Source organism: Pyrgilauda ruficollis, unplaced genomic scaffold, assembly GCF_017590135.1.
Source record: "Pyrgilauda ruficollis isolate IOZ18807 unplaced genomic scaffold, ASM1759013v1 scaffold21, whole genome shotgun sequence".
NCBI classification, from domain to species: Eukaryota; Metazoa; Chordata; class Aves; order Passeriformes; family Passeridae; genus Pyrgilauda; species Pyrgilauda ruficollis.
In genome coordinates this window covers 9,294,940-9,310,075 of record NW_024520318.1, presented here as the reverse complement: position 1 = coordinate 9,310,075, position 15,136 = coordinate 9,294,940, and the positions used below count along the sequence as shown (strand labels likewise).

The window sequence follows — 15,136 nt, the reverse complement described above, 5'->3', positions numbered from 1 at the left end:
TGATATGCAAACATTTGTACAGACTAAAAGTCCACACTGGAGAAGCTCTGAGGTTCCACATTTCATCTGCTCTGCTGAGTGCTGAGGCAGAAGAGTAGCTGGTACTTTGCTATTCATCTGCTGCATATTGGTTGCTTTTATTGATGTCATTTTAGAAATTGAACTGTGATAAAAACAGACACCTTTTTACTGCATTTGGATGAGAAGAAGGAAAAAGCCTCTGTCCAGTGGAAAATTTTACTTGGGAAAGTCAGAGAAGGAGATCTACAAATGCAGGTGTTTGGGTATTTCTAAGTCACGGAACATGAAAATTTGCTGGCAGACAGTTTGTTCTTTCTAATTATTAAAAAAAAAAAAGAAAGAAAGAAAAATGTTAGTTTTCACTCAGCAGAAACTGAAATGTTGTTTATATTATCAGAATTGTAGTTCAAATGAATAAGCCAAGAATAGTAGTTCACTTGAATAAGCCAATGGAGAACACTAGACTAGTGTTGGATCCTCTTGTCTTCCAAGATACAAAGTTTCTGTAATGTGAAGTTGAATTATCTCTCTGTGGAAAGAAATTAATTGTTGTTTTTATTTTTTGTTCCTTGGTCAGGTGATTGGAATGCCAGGCCTCTATAGGAGATCAGGTTTAATCATTCTGTGTTGCTCTAGTACTGGACAAATCATATAGCTGTCCTGTGCCTCAGTTTCCCAGCAGAAAGAATTAAGGATTTATATATTAAAAGACATTATGAGGATTGATTCATTTTAGTTTGCAAAGCACCCTAATCCTCTTGGGATGGGAATTGCAGTCTGCTCTGAATTTAGCCATCCTAAAACATGAATCACTTGCTGAGTCTGCCTGTTGGACTTTCTGGCTTTTTGAGATGATAGGTGAAAGACTCTGTTTGTCCTAAAGAAAAATGTGGGTAGGAAAATAGCTAGTGAAAACACAGATTATTTGAGGTGTGTAATAAGGCAGCTCTCTTTTCCCAAAGAGGCCTGGAAACCTTGACTTCCAAGTCATGTGTGATACTTCTGCTTGATAAAAGGGTGGTTAAAATAGTTGGCCAGCAAATACAGGATGAGATGTATAGTTTGGGAGTCAGTGGCTTGTTTAAAAATGGGGCCAGAAACTGAAAGAGCTTAATGCCAAATTGTTGCCTGATATAGATACAGAAGGCAATTAATTGTCTAATCATAGAAGTATTACAGATATTAAAAAACAAACAGAAACAAAATTACAGATTAAAAAATAATAAAAAATACCTGAAATATTCTGCCAATTCAGGAACTAAACACAGAATACACACATTTTGCTTTTTATAAGTACCCCAAAAGTTGGTTATAACCGTTATTGTTTCTTGCTCAAAAGTAAAAGAAATATTTTGAGGGATATGCTTCCAATTAAGTTATTTATTATCCATGGGAAACTTTTTTTTGGCTCTGCCAATATGAAAAAAAAAATTACTCAACTCTGATGTGAAGGGATGGAGTTCTTCAGAAAAGGAGCCATTTTTAGATTACCAGGACATATTTTGATCTGATTAGATTCCTGAGTGACATGCTGGACACTGTGTGCCAAAGGGTCTGACTTGATGGATGTGGGTACTTGCATTGCTGAATAAGCACCTAGGAAGAGCAGTGTGGTGATTTTTGTATCCCACAAGCTGTACAGTCTTGATGAGGTTACAGAGAAGTTAAATTTTATATATCATCATCTCACTGCTTCTAAATACTGGGTGATGCTTTGCATGTGAGAGGTGGTGATGTTAAAAAAGACTGTGTCATACAGCCTGGCCAGCTTCCTGTCATTGCTGCTCAGTTTTGTCTCTTCTGGGGTTTTATATATTTTTTTAGTTAACTTATTATTAGTGAGCTTTGGGTTAGAAATACTTTCAATTCTCTGCTGATTATTTGGGAAGATGGTAGCAAATAATCTTCCTTAAATAGTTCAGGATTTTTTTGGGAATAAAATGCTGTCAGTTTTGAGAGCTGAGCATTGCAACACCGAAATGCCAGGAATAAACAGAGATTTAAGAATCAAAGTATTTTGGTTTTTAAAAAAGCCATTTTTATTGTGAGAAAAGGGTAGATGTATGCCTTTGAATTAATTTCATTGTGATCTTCCCTTTGTGTTTGTCCTCCTCTTTGTTGTGCTCAATCTTTGTTTAAATTAATAATTCAAAGAATTTAAATTTAAATAAAGAGTTTAAATAAAGGATTGTGAAATAAAGAATTGTAATTACATTACCTCCTTGAACATGAAAGTTACTTAAGGGCCAAAAAGGGATATCAGGTGTTGAGCAAAGGTGGTTTGATCTCTTTGGAGTTGAAACAATTCCTCCATGTGCAGCCAACATGATTTTTCCTGACCTCTGTTGATAGATTTAAGAATCATATTAGTACCAGATATAAAATATTAACAAGTTTATTTTGTGAAATTGAATCCTAAATTACAGACGTGATGAGATCATCACAACAGATATCAATGACAACTTCAGGATATGTTAGTGACCTGCAGGGCAATTAAGTCAGCAGGTTTGGAGACAAACTATGTGTCAAACTACTTGAAAAAGTAAATTCAATTCCTGGTTTTGTGTTAGGATAGTCATCTTGGCAAAATTAGAAAATAATAAACAAGGTCAAGGCTTTTCCTCCATTCTCTTTCAGTCATAATGGCCTGTTGTCTTTAAGATGTGAAGACACCAGGACCAGATTGCTGTTGGGATTTTTTTTCCCCCATTTAGATGAAATGCTAGGTCTTGCTAGAGTGCAAGAATGATTTTGCAATATTCTGGTAGCACATTTACTTTATGAAAGCCCTCTACTAGCTTCTGCACACTCCTTCAAGAGGGCAAGTGTATGCAGAATAACTTCATCTTTTGAAGAAGATAAATACAACATGCAAACAGTTTAAAACCTATTTTATTAGATTTTATTAATGCTTTTGTTCATGAGAGCTTGCATTTGCCAGAAACATGGTGCAAATCACCTGCCAATATTTCATGTAATTAACTGTTTATAAAATCTTGTTCTTGATAATCTCTTGGGCTTCATGTGCTTGAATATTGACTGGTGGAGGGAGAAGTGGTAAATAGCCTGATAAATGACAGCCCTTGGTGGTAGGAAATGGTGCTGTATCGTTCTCTTATCTCAAAGTCTCTGTTGTTTCCTCACTGTTCCAAGTTCCATTTGAACTCAGTGCCGTGCCATTTTGGCCAGCACTAGTTATCAGAATGGGGTGTGTGTTTTGTTAGAAAGATAAAATGAGTCATTGTCTATATGTTAGTGTTCCTCCTGGAAGCTGCCCAGATAAATTTCTAGGTAGCATTTCCAAGTGCTATAGAATTTTTTAAATGCTTGAAGATTTCAAGGGAGAAACAAAGCTTGTGGGTTTCATAGCATATTAAATAAATGTGCACAGTAGTTTGGGTTTGCTTCTTGCTGTGGTTTGAAGGAAAAATAATAGCAGATAAAAGGGCTTTACTGGACAAACTCTGGCAGGTTTTGCTTTGACAGCTTAAGAAATGGCTGGCTGTTGACATCTTGCTCCATTTTGTAGGAGGTGAGTGCCCCAGCACCTTTTCCCAAGAGCTGGAGCATTGGCTCCATGGGAGGTTAATTCCTTCCTGAACTGCTGCAGCCAGAGCTGCCAAAGCAGGCTTTCCTCTGCAGCAAGGAATGTTTGCAGCTGGGACCTGATCCAGTCAAAATTCCCATTCCTGTGAAGCATTTGCTTTGTAGGAACAGCCTGAACAAGCATGTGGGCCTATTATGCCTTTGAATGTTGAGACCTTTGGTCTCAATCCTTGGTCTGGGTTGGCTTGGCCCCTAAGTCCGAGCAGGATAGTCTCTCACCCTTTCATAGAACAATTTTGCTTCCACTGACTTTAAACTCTGGAAAGGGCACACTTACTTAGTGAATTTTCCAGGCCTGGCAGTGATCCTTGGCTCACAATGCACAGGTATGCAGAACTTAGATGCTCTTGAGATGGAATTACATATTTTGTATTTTTATAATAGATGGCATAAGGAGTGTTTCTTACTGCAGCTGTTCAGTGCTTGTTCACTGAATGCCTGCTCTCAGCTGATCTGTTGTAACCTGTCCCTGCCACCTGGAGAGGTGGCAGTCGATGTGCTCAGGTAGAGCGGCCAGCTTTCTGTCCTTGGTCCCATGTCAGAGTGTCAGACACCTTTCTGCCCTGCACAGGGTCCTGGTGCCAAAGCTGGCAGGTTCCTGGTGGGCTTGTTGCCTGGGTGTTCTGTTCATGTGCCCTGGACTAATGTGCACGTGAGTAGGAGCTGAGGAAGGTGTATTAGGGAAGGGGTGCTCTCAGGGGCAGTGCACCACGACCAGGGAGGTGGATGATTTCCCTTTCTAGCCCTTCTCACCTTCCCAAGTGAGGTGTTCCTGCCCTCTGTTCCAAAGCTGCTCTGTCAGTTCAGACACCAGTGTGAACATCACCAGTTCTGCCTTCTCATTCCACCCAGGGTTTAGTTCTCTGAAGGTTTGATTACAGTGTAAATTCTGAATTACAATCCACCAAATGAGCTTTGTAACATATGTGTGTTTTCATAAATATTCCAAACCCAGAAGCTAAGCCCAGAGTCAAGGGAACGATGTGCTCTAAACAGAGGCACTGGAATTCTGCTGCTGTTCTCAACAGACAAATAGTTTCACTTGTTACTTCCGTTTCCCAGTGTGTCTGTTCCAAATAATACCTGAAGGCTTAGGTTCACCTGGTCTCCATGTGGCTGCCTTTGAGGCCCCGTCCAGGCTGCAAATGCAAACTAAGGTGTTTTTCCAGTGACAAAGAGGTCAGATATAAGAAGCAAACCATTTACACTGAACATGTAAACCTCAGTGTAAGCTTTTATAAATAAAAGTCGTGAGAGCTTGAAAAAACATAAATGGAGTGAAGCAAGAGCAGAGTTTGGTCTGTATACCCAGAATAAACCCTGCATTGTGTGTGCAGTATCTCCCTGCCACACATCTGTCTGTGTGGCTGCCCTGATAATTTATGTTGCTCCTTTTTCTTAGTTTTAATAATTGCAAAGTCACCTTCTTTGGGGGACTAATAACTAAAAACATTTTGATGCAAAAGGAATTGGTGAGTACAAAACTAATATTAGCACACAAATTGTTAGACTTTGGCAGAAAAATGGAAATAGCTCCTGTTTTCCCCTGACAGTTGTAATAAATGCATCCTGCTCTTCCAGAGAATTGTTGTTTTGTTCAGCTTTGCTGCTGTTTAAGAGTGTTTGGTTGCTCTGGTGCTTCATGGTAGTGAGACTGTCCCTTGGTGGGAAACAGTCATTTTAATGCAGTCCTGTTTAGCAGGACGTGACTTGCTTGTATGAATGTTAATGTCTTCTGGTATCACAAAGTGGCTTAATCAGGCTAGATGCCATCAGTGCTGAATGAGTTGAGATGACAAGTAGTATCACTGGGTTACTGGCTGAAAGAGTGAAAGCAGGGAAGATGTCACCTAGAGAGTGTCTGTTCATTTAGGTGATGATGATGCATCATAGGGGCATTATCGGTACAGCAGAAATATTGTTCTGAATAACGGAATAAGTTGGGGGTTTTCAGCACTAAGAAATGGAGGAAATTTATTAAAGTGCAGCATCAGTCACGTAAGAACATAGAATAGTTCTTCCTACAAACTCATCAATTGGTCTTTTATTCCAGTGACACCTTAGAGAATCTCAGGGTATTCCTATAAGGTTTGCAAAATGTGATTTGGAAATACACGTCCATCCTGAATATTTTAAAATCAATACATGGATATCTTCAAGTGAGGAAAATCTCTGTAATTAATTATTAATGGAGTGACTTGTAATACCAGTGACTAAAGCTGTTGAAAATGCAAATGTCATTGTAGGGTGCAGAAATTGAAGATGCTTCCACTAAAGATGGACTATTTGACTCATGCAGTCAGTTTCACAATCTCTCTCTCTCCTTTTTTTTTCCTTTTTATTATTTTTAACCAGGTCAGCCAGTTCAGGCAGCTCTATTCCAAAGTGATCAATGATAAGCATGATGATGTTATGGCAAAGTTTGGAGCAATCCTGGCACAAGGCATTTTGGATGCAGGTAATTCCTCAAACATTTAAAGCTGCTAAAATTTCTTAAACTTGTTTGCTTGCAATCACTGTAACAGAAATTTTCATTTGGGAGACGAGGTGCTGGTTTTATGCCTGTCATGTCATAGTAGCAAGAAATCTCAGTTTTCAAGAAATTTTAGCTAATTAAAGAAATAAACCCTGTTTTGTAGTTTCAGCTTGTAGCACATGTTTCTGCTAGGAGAGACTCAGCCCAGTCATTGGGGCTGAATTTATGTCCAGAAGTCTGGACCAATACAATATTTTTTCTCTAAGTCTGTTTTGTCACCCTGAATGTTGGTTTGTTATAGCATGGTAGGGTGCTTCTTTATTTTTCTAAATCATCACCTGCTCCAGAAATTCAGAAATCATGTGGTATCCAGTCCTCATATTCTTCTTTTTCTGTTAAAACTTTACATGACTAGTTTTAAAAATCATATACAAGTTTATATATACGTCTTTAATAACTAGGTTTTGCTACTTTCATGATTATTAAAAGAGGTTGCACAAAGAAGGAAGCACAGTTAACTGCATCAATGTTTTTTCAGAAGACCCAGTTAGTTTCACAGACTACTGCTACCTTTTTCTAGCAAAGAAAACATCCTTTCATGAATGTTAATGACTAAATGTTGAGTCAGGAATAGGATTCTCCAAAGCCATCAGCATTTCACAAGGGCTGAGTTGCAGGGCCTATTAAGGACAGTTTCAGTAGGCAAAGAGGACAGACAATGTTTTGAATTTTTCCTTCTGCTGAGGTAGCATTTGTACAGTGCTGTGTCTTCATTTGTACAGCGCTTGCTTCTTTTGCAAGTTTCCAACCACAATTTCTCCCATCTGGTCTCTTGTGCTGAGGCTTTCTCTTGCCATGCATGTCCTTATCCCCTGTAATAGCAGAAACAAGCTGGATTTTTCTGTGCTCTTGCGATCAAGATTAGTCCTGAAGTCCACAAGCAGAGGAGTCTCAGAATTTATCTGAGCTGGCTCAGGCACAGCACCCTTCAGTGTGGGTACAGTGTCTGTGTGAATCTCTGCATCTCCAGGCTGTGCCATGGGGAGAAGAACGTGGTGCTGCCTGCGCCTGTCTGCATGGAAGCAGGTTTAAAAAGCTTCCCTGCTGGCCATGTCAGGCTGCTCTGTCACAGAGGACCAGGCCTGCTCAGTAACAGGCACCACCTTCATGCCTCCTGGGTGCCCCTCCTGGAGCTCAGGCTGAGCAATGTTCTTGGCACGAGACTCTCAGAATAATTTTGGTTGTTCCCATGCTCACACTCGGTTGCTGGGAAGCCAGGGACTAGCTGGCCCTGGGATTTTTCTCTAAGCAGTACAGACCTGTTTTGAATTCTGACCCTTAAGATTAAATCATAAAAATACAACTAAAACCTTATTTGCTTCCTGTGTCACTCATGTATTGTATAATGATTTGGAAACCAGAAATTCCCTATTGTAATAAACTTTATGGGAATTTGTGCCAACTTTAACCTCTTTTTCTTGCTGAGAGACTCAGGGAAGGCTGTGAACTCCTTTTCTTAACCTATTGCCACTTTCATTAGAGCCTCCTAAAAGAACAAATTCTTTTTATCCTTCCTATACAACTGGAAGTGCTCATCTGCAACAATGAGTTATAGAATTTAATTATTACCAAGAAGAAAGTGTTCTTTGTGTTATCTGCCACAGCTGTGGCAATTGAATTTAGCTTTTTGCTGTGTCTTTTTTTGTGGGGCGAGGGGAAAAGCCCAGTTCTCTTCCAGTGACAGGGTTTGATTAGAAATGCAAGACTTCCAGTGTAGGTCTGGGAAATCATGAGCTGGAGGTGGGATTTTTGCTCTGACAATGAGGCAGCCATTTAGGCTGGTAGTTTAATGGCAGGAGTGGGGTACCACTGAAGTGGAAATGAGGAATTTGGTCTTTGTCATTGCTGGGGCATTGAAGAATTTGGTCATTGCCATTGCTGGGGCATTGACAAGCCCCAGCAGCAACATTTTTCTTTAATAAAATAAGAAAAAAGTAGACACTAAATTTAACTTAGTGCTTGAGGTTTTTCCCCATACCTCCCTTGCCCCAGTGGCAGTGTGAATTTTGGGAGATGGACCTTATATTACAAGGATCCCTGAAATTTTTTCTTTAGTGTTTTTTGAATTTTTTTTCCAGGCATCATGTTACAGCTTTTATTCATCCAGTCAAAGATCTGGAATGTGTTCCCTTCCAGGCAGTCAGGGTTGCTATTTAATCATGAAGATAAATCACAATTGTGCAGTATTACGTCTCCCCACCTTTCCTGCTCCCTGCAAATCCTGGGAGCAAGGGTGGACTGTTTGTGGGTATAAAGCAGCAGAAAAAAGCAGCATGACAGCATATTTTGCATATTAAATCTGTTGTTCATTCAGGAAATTCCAGAGATTGGATAGTTCTAAGTTTTATCTGAATTATAGGTTAAAATTCTGAAAATTAAAGTGCAAAAGTTTGATAAAATCCAATTAAGCTGCTTGTGCAACATTCACTGGGCTGCTTGATTCAGAATATCTGCTGATAACCAGGGCCTGGTCCTTACACAGTGATGCAGCAAAATAAAGTTCAAAATGAAGATGGGGGAGAAGACCAGAAATGAGTGTGCTCTGCTTGACATGTTTAAGGATAGCACAAGACCTCAGGCAATCCCCCAGAGTGCTGTGGCAAATTCAGATGAAAGGGCAAGAGATTGCTATCAGAGAAAATACTAAGCAGCAGAGCAGACCTAGTAGTAGAAAAAGACAAGACCATATCTTCATCTTTCTTCAAAGATGTAGCAGGAAGGAGTTTTCCAGTCAAACAGCAGGAGATCTATTTCTACCACAAAAGGAAAAGGAAGGAGATAGAATGTAGGCAGGGCATCCTACAGGAGGGCATTAAAATGTCCCACCTTGCACTGCCTCTGCTATGACTAACCCTGACAGATGCCCAAGATGACAGTACTGCTCCAGTCAGGGTTTTCATTTGTTTTGGCAGCAGAAGAGAATTCTGTTTGTCTTTAAAACTCAGACAGCTCCATTGCTGTCTGGCCCTGCCTGAGGTGGCTGTTTGTGTGAGCCTGGGAAAAGCTACTCCAGTTTGGGATTTTCAGCTGCAAAGTGGCCTGACGAGTGGGTGTTTGTGTTTTAACAAAGTTAACCTCCCTGCACCGGGTCTTGTCAGCAGTAATGGACTTGCCTGGTGCCCTCTTCAACTCAATGCACTGTGTTTATCAGCAGACAGAAGATCAGATTAACACTTTCTCACTCTGTCTGCAAGTCTAGTCTTTCAATTTTGTTTCTAGCTGGATGTTTCTGCACTACATCAACATATGGAGTTGTTTGGGTCTCTGCTTTGCAAGTACAAATCTAAGACTTGGTTGTCTGGCAGAGATGTAATTTTTCTGCAAAGGCTGCAGGAGCTTGTCTCTGTGCAGCTTAGATTGATAATGTCTAGAAACAACTTCTGAAGTTGCTGCTGTTTACATTTTTTTTTCTACTGAGATGGTGTGGGATAAAAACCTAGGCATATTTCTTCTGAATAACTGATAGTTCAGGGAGGCAGTCGCAGAAAGAAAAATTTCTGTATGCTCAGCTGTATCTGTTCCGTGTTCCTCCTGAGCCTTGTCTTGTGGATCATTTATATGCTGTGTTTTAAAACTGTTTATGGCAAAAGTTTGTCTTTTTCTCCCCCTCTCACTGCCTGTACTTTTGTCTAACCTGTATCCTGGCAAAATGAGCGTGGAAGAAGGGCTGTATTCTCTGATTGTTTGGGTACTTTAGAGCAGTGTGGTCACTGTTCTGTACATCTGTTTTACTGAGTAAGCTGAACTCACAATAAAGGAGGGGAGGTGTGTTCCAGAGGAGGAAACTGGCAGCATTGTGGCCTGTGCAGGCCTTTGACAGCAGCTGTTTGACATTCATGGCTCAGGTGTCTTTGTGGAGTACCCAGGAATTAATAATTCACTGACTTTTGTGATTCCTTACAGGGGGCCATAACGTAACCATTTCACTGCAGTCGAGGACAGGACATACGCACATGCCTTCTGTGGTGGGGGTTTTGGTCTTCACCCAGTTCTGGTTCTGGTTCCCTCTGTCACACTTTTTGTCACTGGCGTTCACCCCAACCTGTGTCATTGGCCTTAACAAGGATCTTAAGGTATGTACTGAGAAGAGAGAAGAGACTGAAAAGTTGCTTGGAATATTGGAGTGGTTTGCAAGGCGTGTTCATGGATTTGTTGGTTTTCTTTGCATGTTTCTGACTTGTTTGTGCCAGAAAAGGTACTAACTGGAAGAAATCTGAAAAACAGGCTTAAATTGCAGAGCTTCTGGTGGGAATGGGAACAAGGAAAATGTAGAGAGCAGACACTGACCTCTTTACTTCAAAGTAGCTTAAAAAGAAAGGAACTCTATTTAGAGTATTTTGGCAGAGGCCACCCCATTATCACTCTTAAAGGTCAGGGTTATTTTTTTAAAAAGTGTGTTGCCCCCCTTGGCCTCCCAGATAAATTATGTGATGTTCTCCCCTAGGAAAGCTAGCAGTGGGAAAAGAGGATTTGTTTGGATTCCTTGGGGGCTAAACATTAAACTGAGCAGCCATGGGTACTGCACTTTCCTTGTGCATCTGTTCTTCCAGCTGTCAGCTGTGGTACAGCCCCTGTAAGCTGTGTACCATGCTGGGCCTCCTGTGCTGAAGAACTAAGCTAGGAAGTTCCACAAAAAAGCTTCTGGATGTGGCAGCATGGGGTTGTTTAAGAACTTGGATTGGCTATCAAAGATGCTTTCTATCCTTGCTTAAGTAGCCAAGAGTAAGAGAATGTGTGTCACTGGTAACTCAGCCGCAAATGCACAGTCCTTTGGCAGAAGGGAATGTCAGTGCTTGGTTTGCCCTCGCGTGCATTGACAGAGCAGATCTTCACTTAGATCTTAAACCAATTTTGTGTTAATACACACAAACACAGCAACAACATCAAAACCACAAAAGCTTTGAAGCAATGAAAACAAAGCATGGTGTGAATAGGATAGAGTGTATGGAGAGGGCTAGGAGAGCTTGCCAGAGTCAAATTATAGAATAATTAAATAACTTTGTTCTAGTTGAACCACTGCCACTGATAACAGTTTCTCAGCTTCCGGAGAGGGAGAAGGGGAAGCTTGTATTCTTTAGAGGATCTGTGTTTGTCTCTGCTGGAAGGAAAATGAAGCTAAAGTAATTATTCTGCAGTGGATTTTTTCCCCTGCTTTTCTAGTTTCTAACATTGTTTTAAACTCTTTGTCTTAGATGCCAAAAGTCCAGTACAAGTCCAACTGTAAGCCGTCCACATTTGCCTACCCCCCACCTCTTGAGGTACCAAAGGAAAAGGAGAAAGAAAAGGTATTTGAGCTGGCTTTCTATGTAAAGACTAACCTCTTCTCCCTCCTAGTATAAACATTGACTTTGGTGTTACTATTAGGGAATCTAAAAAGCAAAGGAAAAATTAGCAGGTGCTGTAGTCTCTGAAGGAGAATTCTAGGTAAATTTTCCTGCTGTGCCTGGGACTGTTGATGATTGTGGCATACAAGTGCTTTGCTACTGAATTGCTGCAACCTCCCTTGTCTGAAGTGGTCTAGCAGAAGTATTGAACAAAAAACCCGCTTTCCATGCCCTACTGACTTGGATGTGCAGCACCCAGCACAGCAGGGTCCTTTTCTGTTACTTGAGCTCCAAAATGCTGCTCCAGTGCAACCGTTGAGAATATTAGGTGAGACACTTCTCAAATAGTCCCATATGGAAGCTAGAATAGTAGCTGTCAGCTCCATGGATTGCAAAAAGGTGAGTGTGGCACTGAGAATATCTTGGTATTGAAAAGGAGAAGATGAGACCTGTGGGGTCACAAGTGGGACAATAGTGGAAGCAATTTGTCTCCTGGCACAGGATGGTAAAAGCTGTTGAACAGAGTACAGCAGCAGGCAGAGCAGCCCTTAGGGAGCAATTGTGGAGCAATGGAGACCTCAAGCATGTCAAGCTGATGAATGACATGGTGTGAAAACTGTAAAACATCTTACCAGAATTGACTGCTAGACAGGACAGATTTCCAGGCCACCAAGGAATCCAGAAATTAACTCTGATGAAAGGCAAAGCTCACTGCTTATAGCTGTTTTCTTGCCTTTGAATAGGATGTGAATTGGACAAATCTTTTATCTTCAAACTTCCCTGGCCAAAAGTTAAAATGTGCCAAGAGCCCACATTTATTCTCACCAGAAATGTGACAAATGCTGTTGCTCCCTGACCCTCTCAGAAAGTTTCTGCCATTTGTTCCCAAAAGACTCCAGCCTGGTGGGCTGAAACTCAGTATACTGTGTTGGGTCACACTGAATGCCTCATCTGTTGCCATATCCAGGTTTCCACTGCTGTGCTGTCCATCACTGCAAAAGCCAAGAAGAAGGAAAAGGAAAAGGAGAAGGAGAAGAAGGAAGAGGAAAAGATGGAAGTGGTGGGTGCACACATTGAAACTTAAATGTCTTCTCTCCCCCCCACCCTTATAAATGTGGAATGTGTGTCATGAAAGTTGACATCCACTTATCTCTGTCCTCTTGCAACCTGTGTTATGAGCAAAGCACTGACACACATTGCTGCAGACACTGGTTAGCACCTTTAGTTGTGTGTGCGCACTGTTAAAAGCAAGAGATGCTATTAATTGTGAATCTGTTATTTTTGATAAATAAATCTTCCTCAGTGTTGTTAACTATCTGACTTCCTTAAAGGCAAAAGCTTGTTTTTACAGGTTTTTGTGCCTTTAACTGCATGAACCTTGTGAGTATTATTTCATTACCTAGAGGTTTTAGACCCTTATCCAAGTAATTTTCTTACTAATGCAGAAAAGGCTTAGTAATTTAATGTCCTTGGGACCTCTGACCTTTTATAAAGAAGTGTTGTAGCAGTTGCTTGATAGTGTCTCATTCACCTTGAGAGCACTGAAGAGTTTAAACATTCTGGTTTTCACATGCTTAACCTCCTATTCTGAAATGTTCACCTTTTTGGCAGCAGTCTCTTACGTGCTTTGCCCATCTATCAAAATGCCAAACATTTATCCACACCCAGCTCAGAACCAGCTGAGGTTTGAGCACAGATTCCATATGCTGCTCAGTAGTTATGGTGATTGCTTTGGTCTTGTGATGATTTCTTCCAGCTCATAGACCTGACACTGGAAGCTGTCATCCTCATCTGTGAGTAATGTGTCATCCTGGAGCAAACTGAGTAATGAAGAAATTAATTTTTGGTGGTTGCTGTAATTTGGAAAACATATGGCAGCTAAAATTCTTGTAGTACTGACAAAAGTACTTTCTTTTGTGCCCTGTTCATAAATGGAAATATTCCAAGAACAACTGTAAGCTGAAAGTGCATTGTGGACCCATAGAATTCTTTAAGTTTGAAAGACCTCTAAGTCCAACTTAACCCCAGAAATGACAAGGTTACCACCAAACCATGTCCCCAAGAGTCATATCTACACATCTTTTAAATACCACCAGAGATGGTGACTCCACCACTCCCTTGGGCAGCCTCTTCAAGTGCTTGACAACCTTTTTGAAGAAGAAATTTTTATTAATATCCAACCTAAACCTCCCCTGGCACAACCTGAAGTAATTTCTTCTTGTCCTGTGTCTTGTTACCTGGGAGAATGACCCCCTGTCAGGGAGTTGTAGAGAGTGATAAGGTCCCCATTGAGCCTTCTTTTCTTCAGGATGAGCCCCGCCAGCTCCCTCAGTTGTTCCTCACAGGACTTCTGCTCCAGACCCTTCCCCAGTTCTGTTGCCCTTTTCTGGACATGCTCCAGCACCTCAATGTCTGTCTTGTAGGGAGGGGCCCAAAACTGAGCACAGGGTTCAAGGTGTGACCTCACCAGTCCCAAGTACAGGGGACAGTCACTGCCCTGGTCCTGCTGTCCACACTACTGCTGACACAAGCCACAATGCCATTGACTTTCTTGGCCACCTGTCTGAGCAAGAGGGGAAAAATTACCCACCTTTTGAGGTATGTAAAGGATACTGGGTTTTTTCCTTCTGCTTTTCTCTCTAGCTGCTGAGTCATTGATAAGGGAGGGATTCACTGTAATTCCTTAACGAGTTGCTGAGGTCGAGTCATTTTGGGTGAGCTGCTGTCACTGCCAGTACTGTGAAATGTCAGTGACGGCTTCACAGCTGCAAAAATACAAGGGCAGCTTTTGAAAATTTTCATATGCTCAGTAATGATATTAAAGAATCTTCAGTTGTGACAAAAAGTGATGACTGAATTTACAGAAAAGGTAGGAGAAAGGGAAAGCAGAGGTTAAACTGTTCCACTGCTACCTCTCGCTGAACTTGCTTTCATCTGCAGCTGAGAGTGAGGCATTGCCCTGTCAAGAGCACTTAGATCCATGCTGGCATTTTCTGTGCCAGCTGATAGATAAATATTACCATGTTCCTCAGCAAAAGAATGGTTTCTCACCACACTGTGGAATTGCTCTTGACTGTACCTTACCTTGCTAAACTGTGAAAGGTTAGAGGTTACTGCTGAAATCAGGTTGATCTCTTCTCACTCCACAGGATGAGAATGAAAAGAAGGATGAAAAAGAAAAGAAAAAAGAGCCTGAACCAAACTTCCAGCTTTTGGACAACCCAGCCAGAGTCATGCCTGCTCAGCTCAAAGTTCTCACTATGACAGAGAGCTGCCGGTACCAGCCTTTCAAACCAGTAAGTGTCACCTTCCCAGTCCATGTGCTTGGTGAGCATTCCCAGTGCTGGGCTTGTGTGTAAGGCCCAGAAGTTCTGTGTGTACATGAGAACTCACAGCTGGTGCAGCATTGGAATGTGTTGCAGAGATTTGCAGCTTTGCTGCTGTCATATTTCCTTTTTTAATGTCCCTCTCTGCAAATGGTCACAGACGGTTCTAGCTGGGGGAAAGTCAGAGCTGCTGCAAGCCTTTTCACTGTGCTAATGCTGCTTTGTTTTTCCTTCTTCTTGTACCTGTGTCAAATGTCCAGCATGAAAATCAATCAGACATACTCTGTGTATTAATGACATTGCTGGAAACATAAAGACTGAAC

The 15,136-nt window shown here is 41.2% G+C and overlaps 1 protein-coding gene across 1 annotated transcript in view; it reads left to right on the top strand.

Moving 5' to 3' along the window:
• The window catches only part of PSMD1 (proteasome 26S subunit, non-ATPase 1), a 64,807-nt gene that overhangs the window by 47,031 nt on the left and 2,640 nt on the right, over window positions 1–15,136 (top strand). Inside the window, exons 19-23 of the mRNA XM_041467604.1 lie at window positions 5,983–6,085; window positions 10,067–10,236; window positions 11,356–11,448; window positions 12,455–12,547; window positions 14,637–14,783. Of these exons, the coding sequence (XP_041323538.1) occupies window positions 5,983–6,085; window positions 10,067–10,236; window positions 11,356–11,448; window positions 12,455–12,547; window positions 14,637–14,783 (606 nt within the window). The remainder of the gene's footprint in view (window positions 1–5,982; window positions 6,086–10,066; window positions 10,237–11,355; window positions 11,449–12,454; window positions 12,548–14,636; window positions 14,784–15,136) is intronic.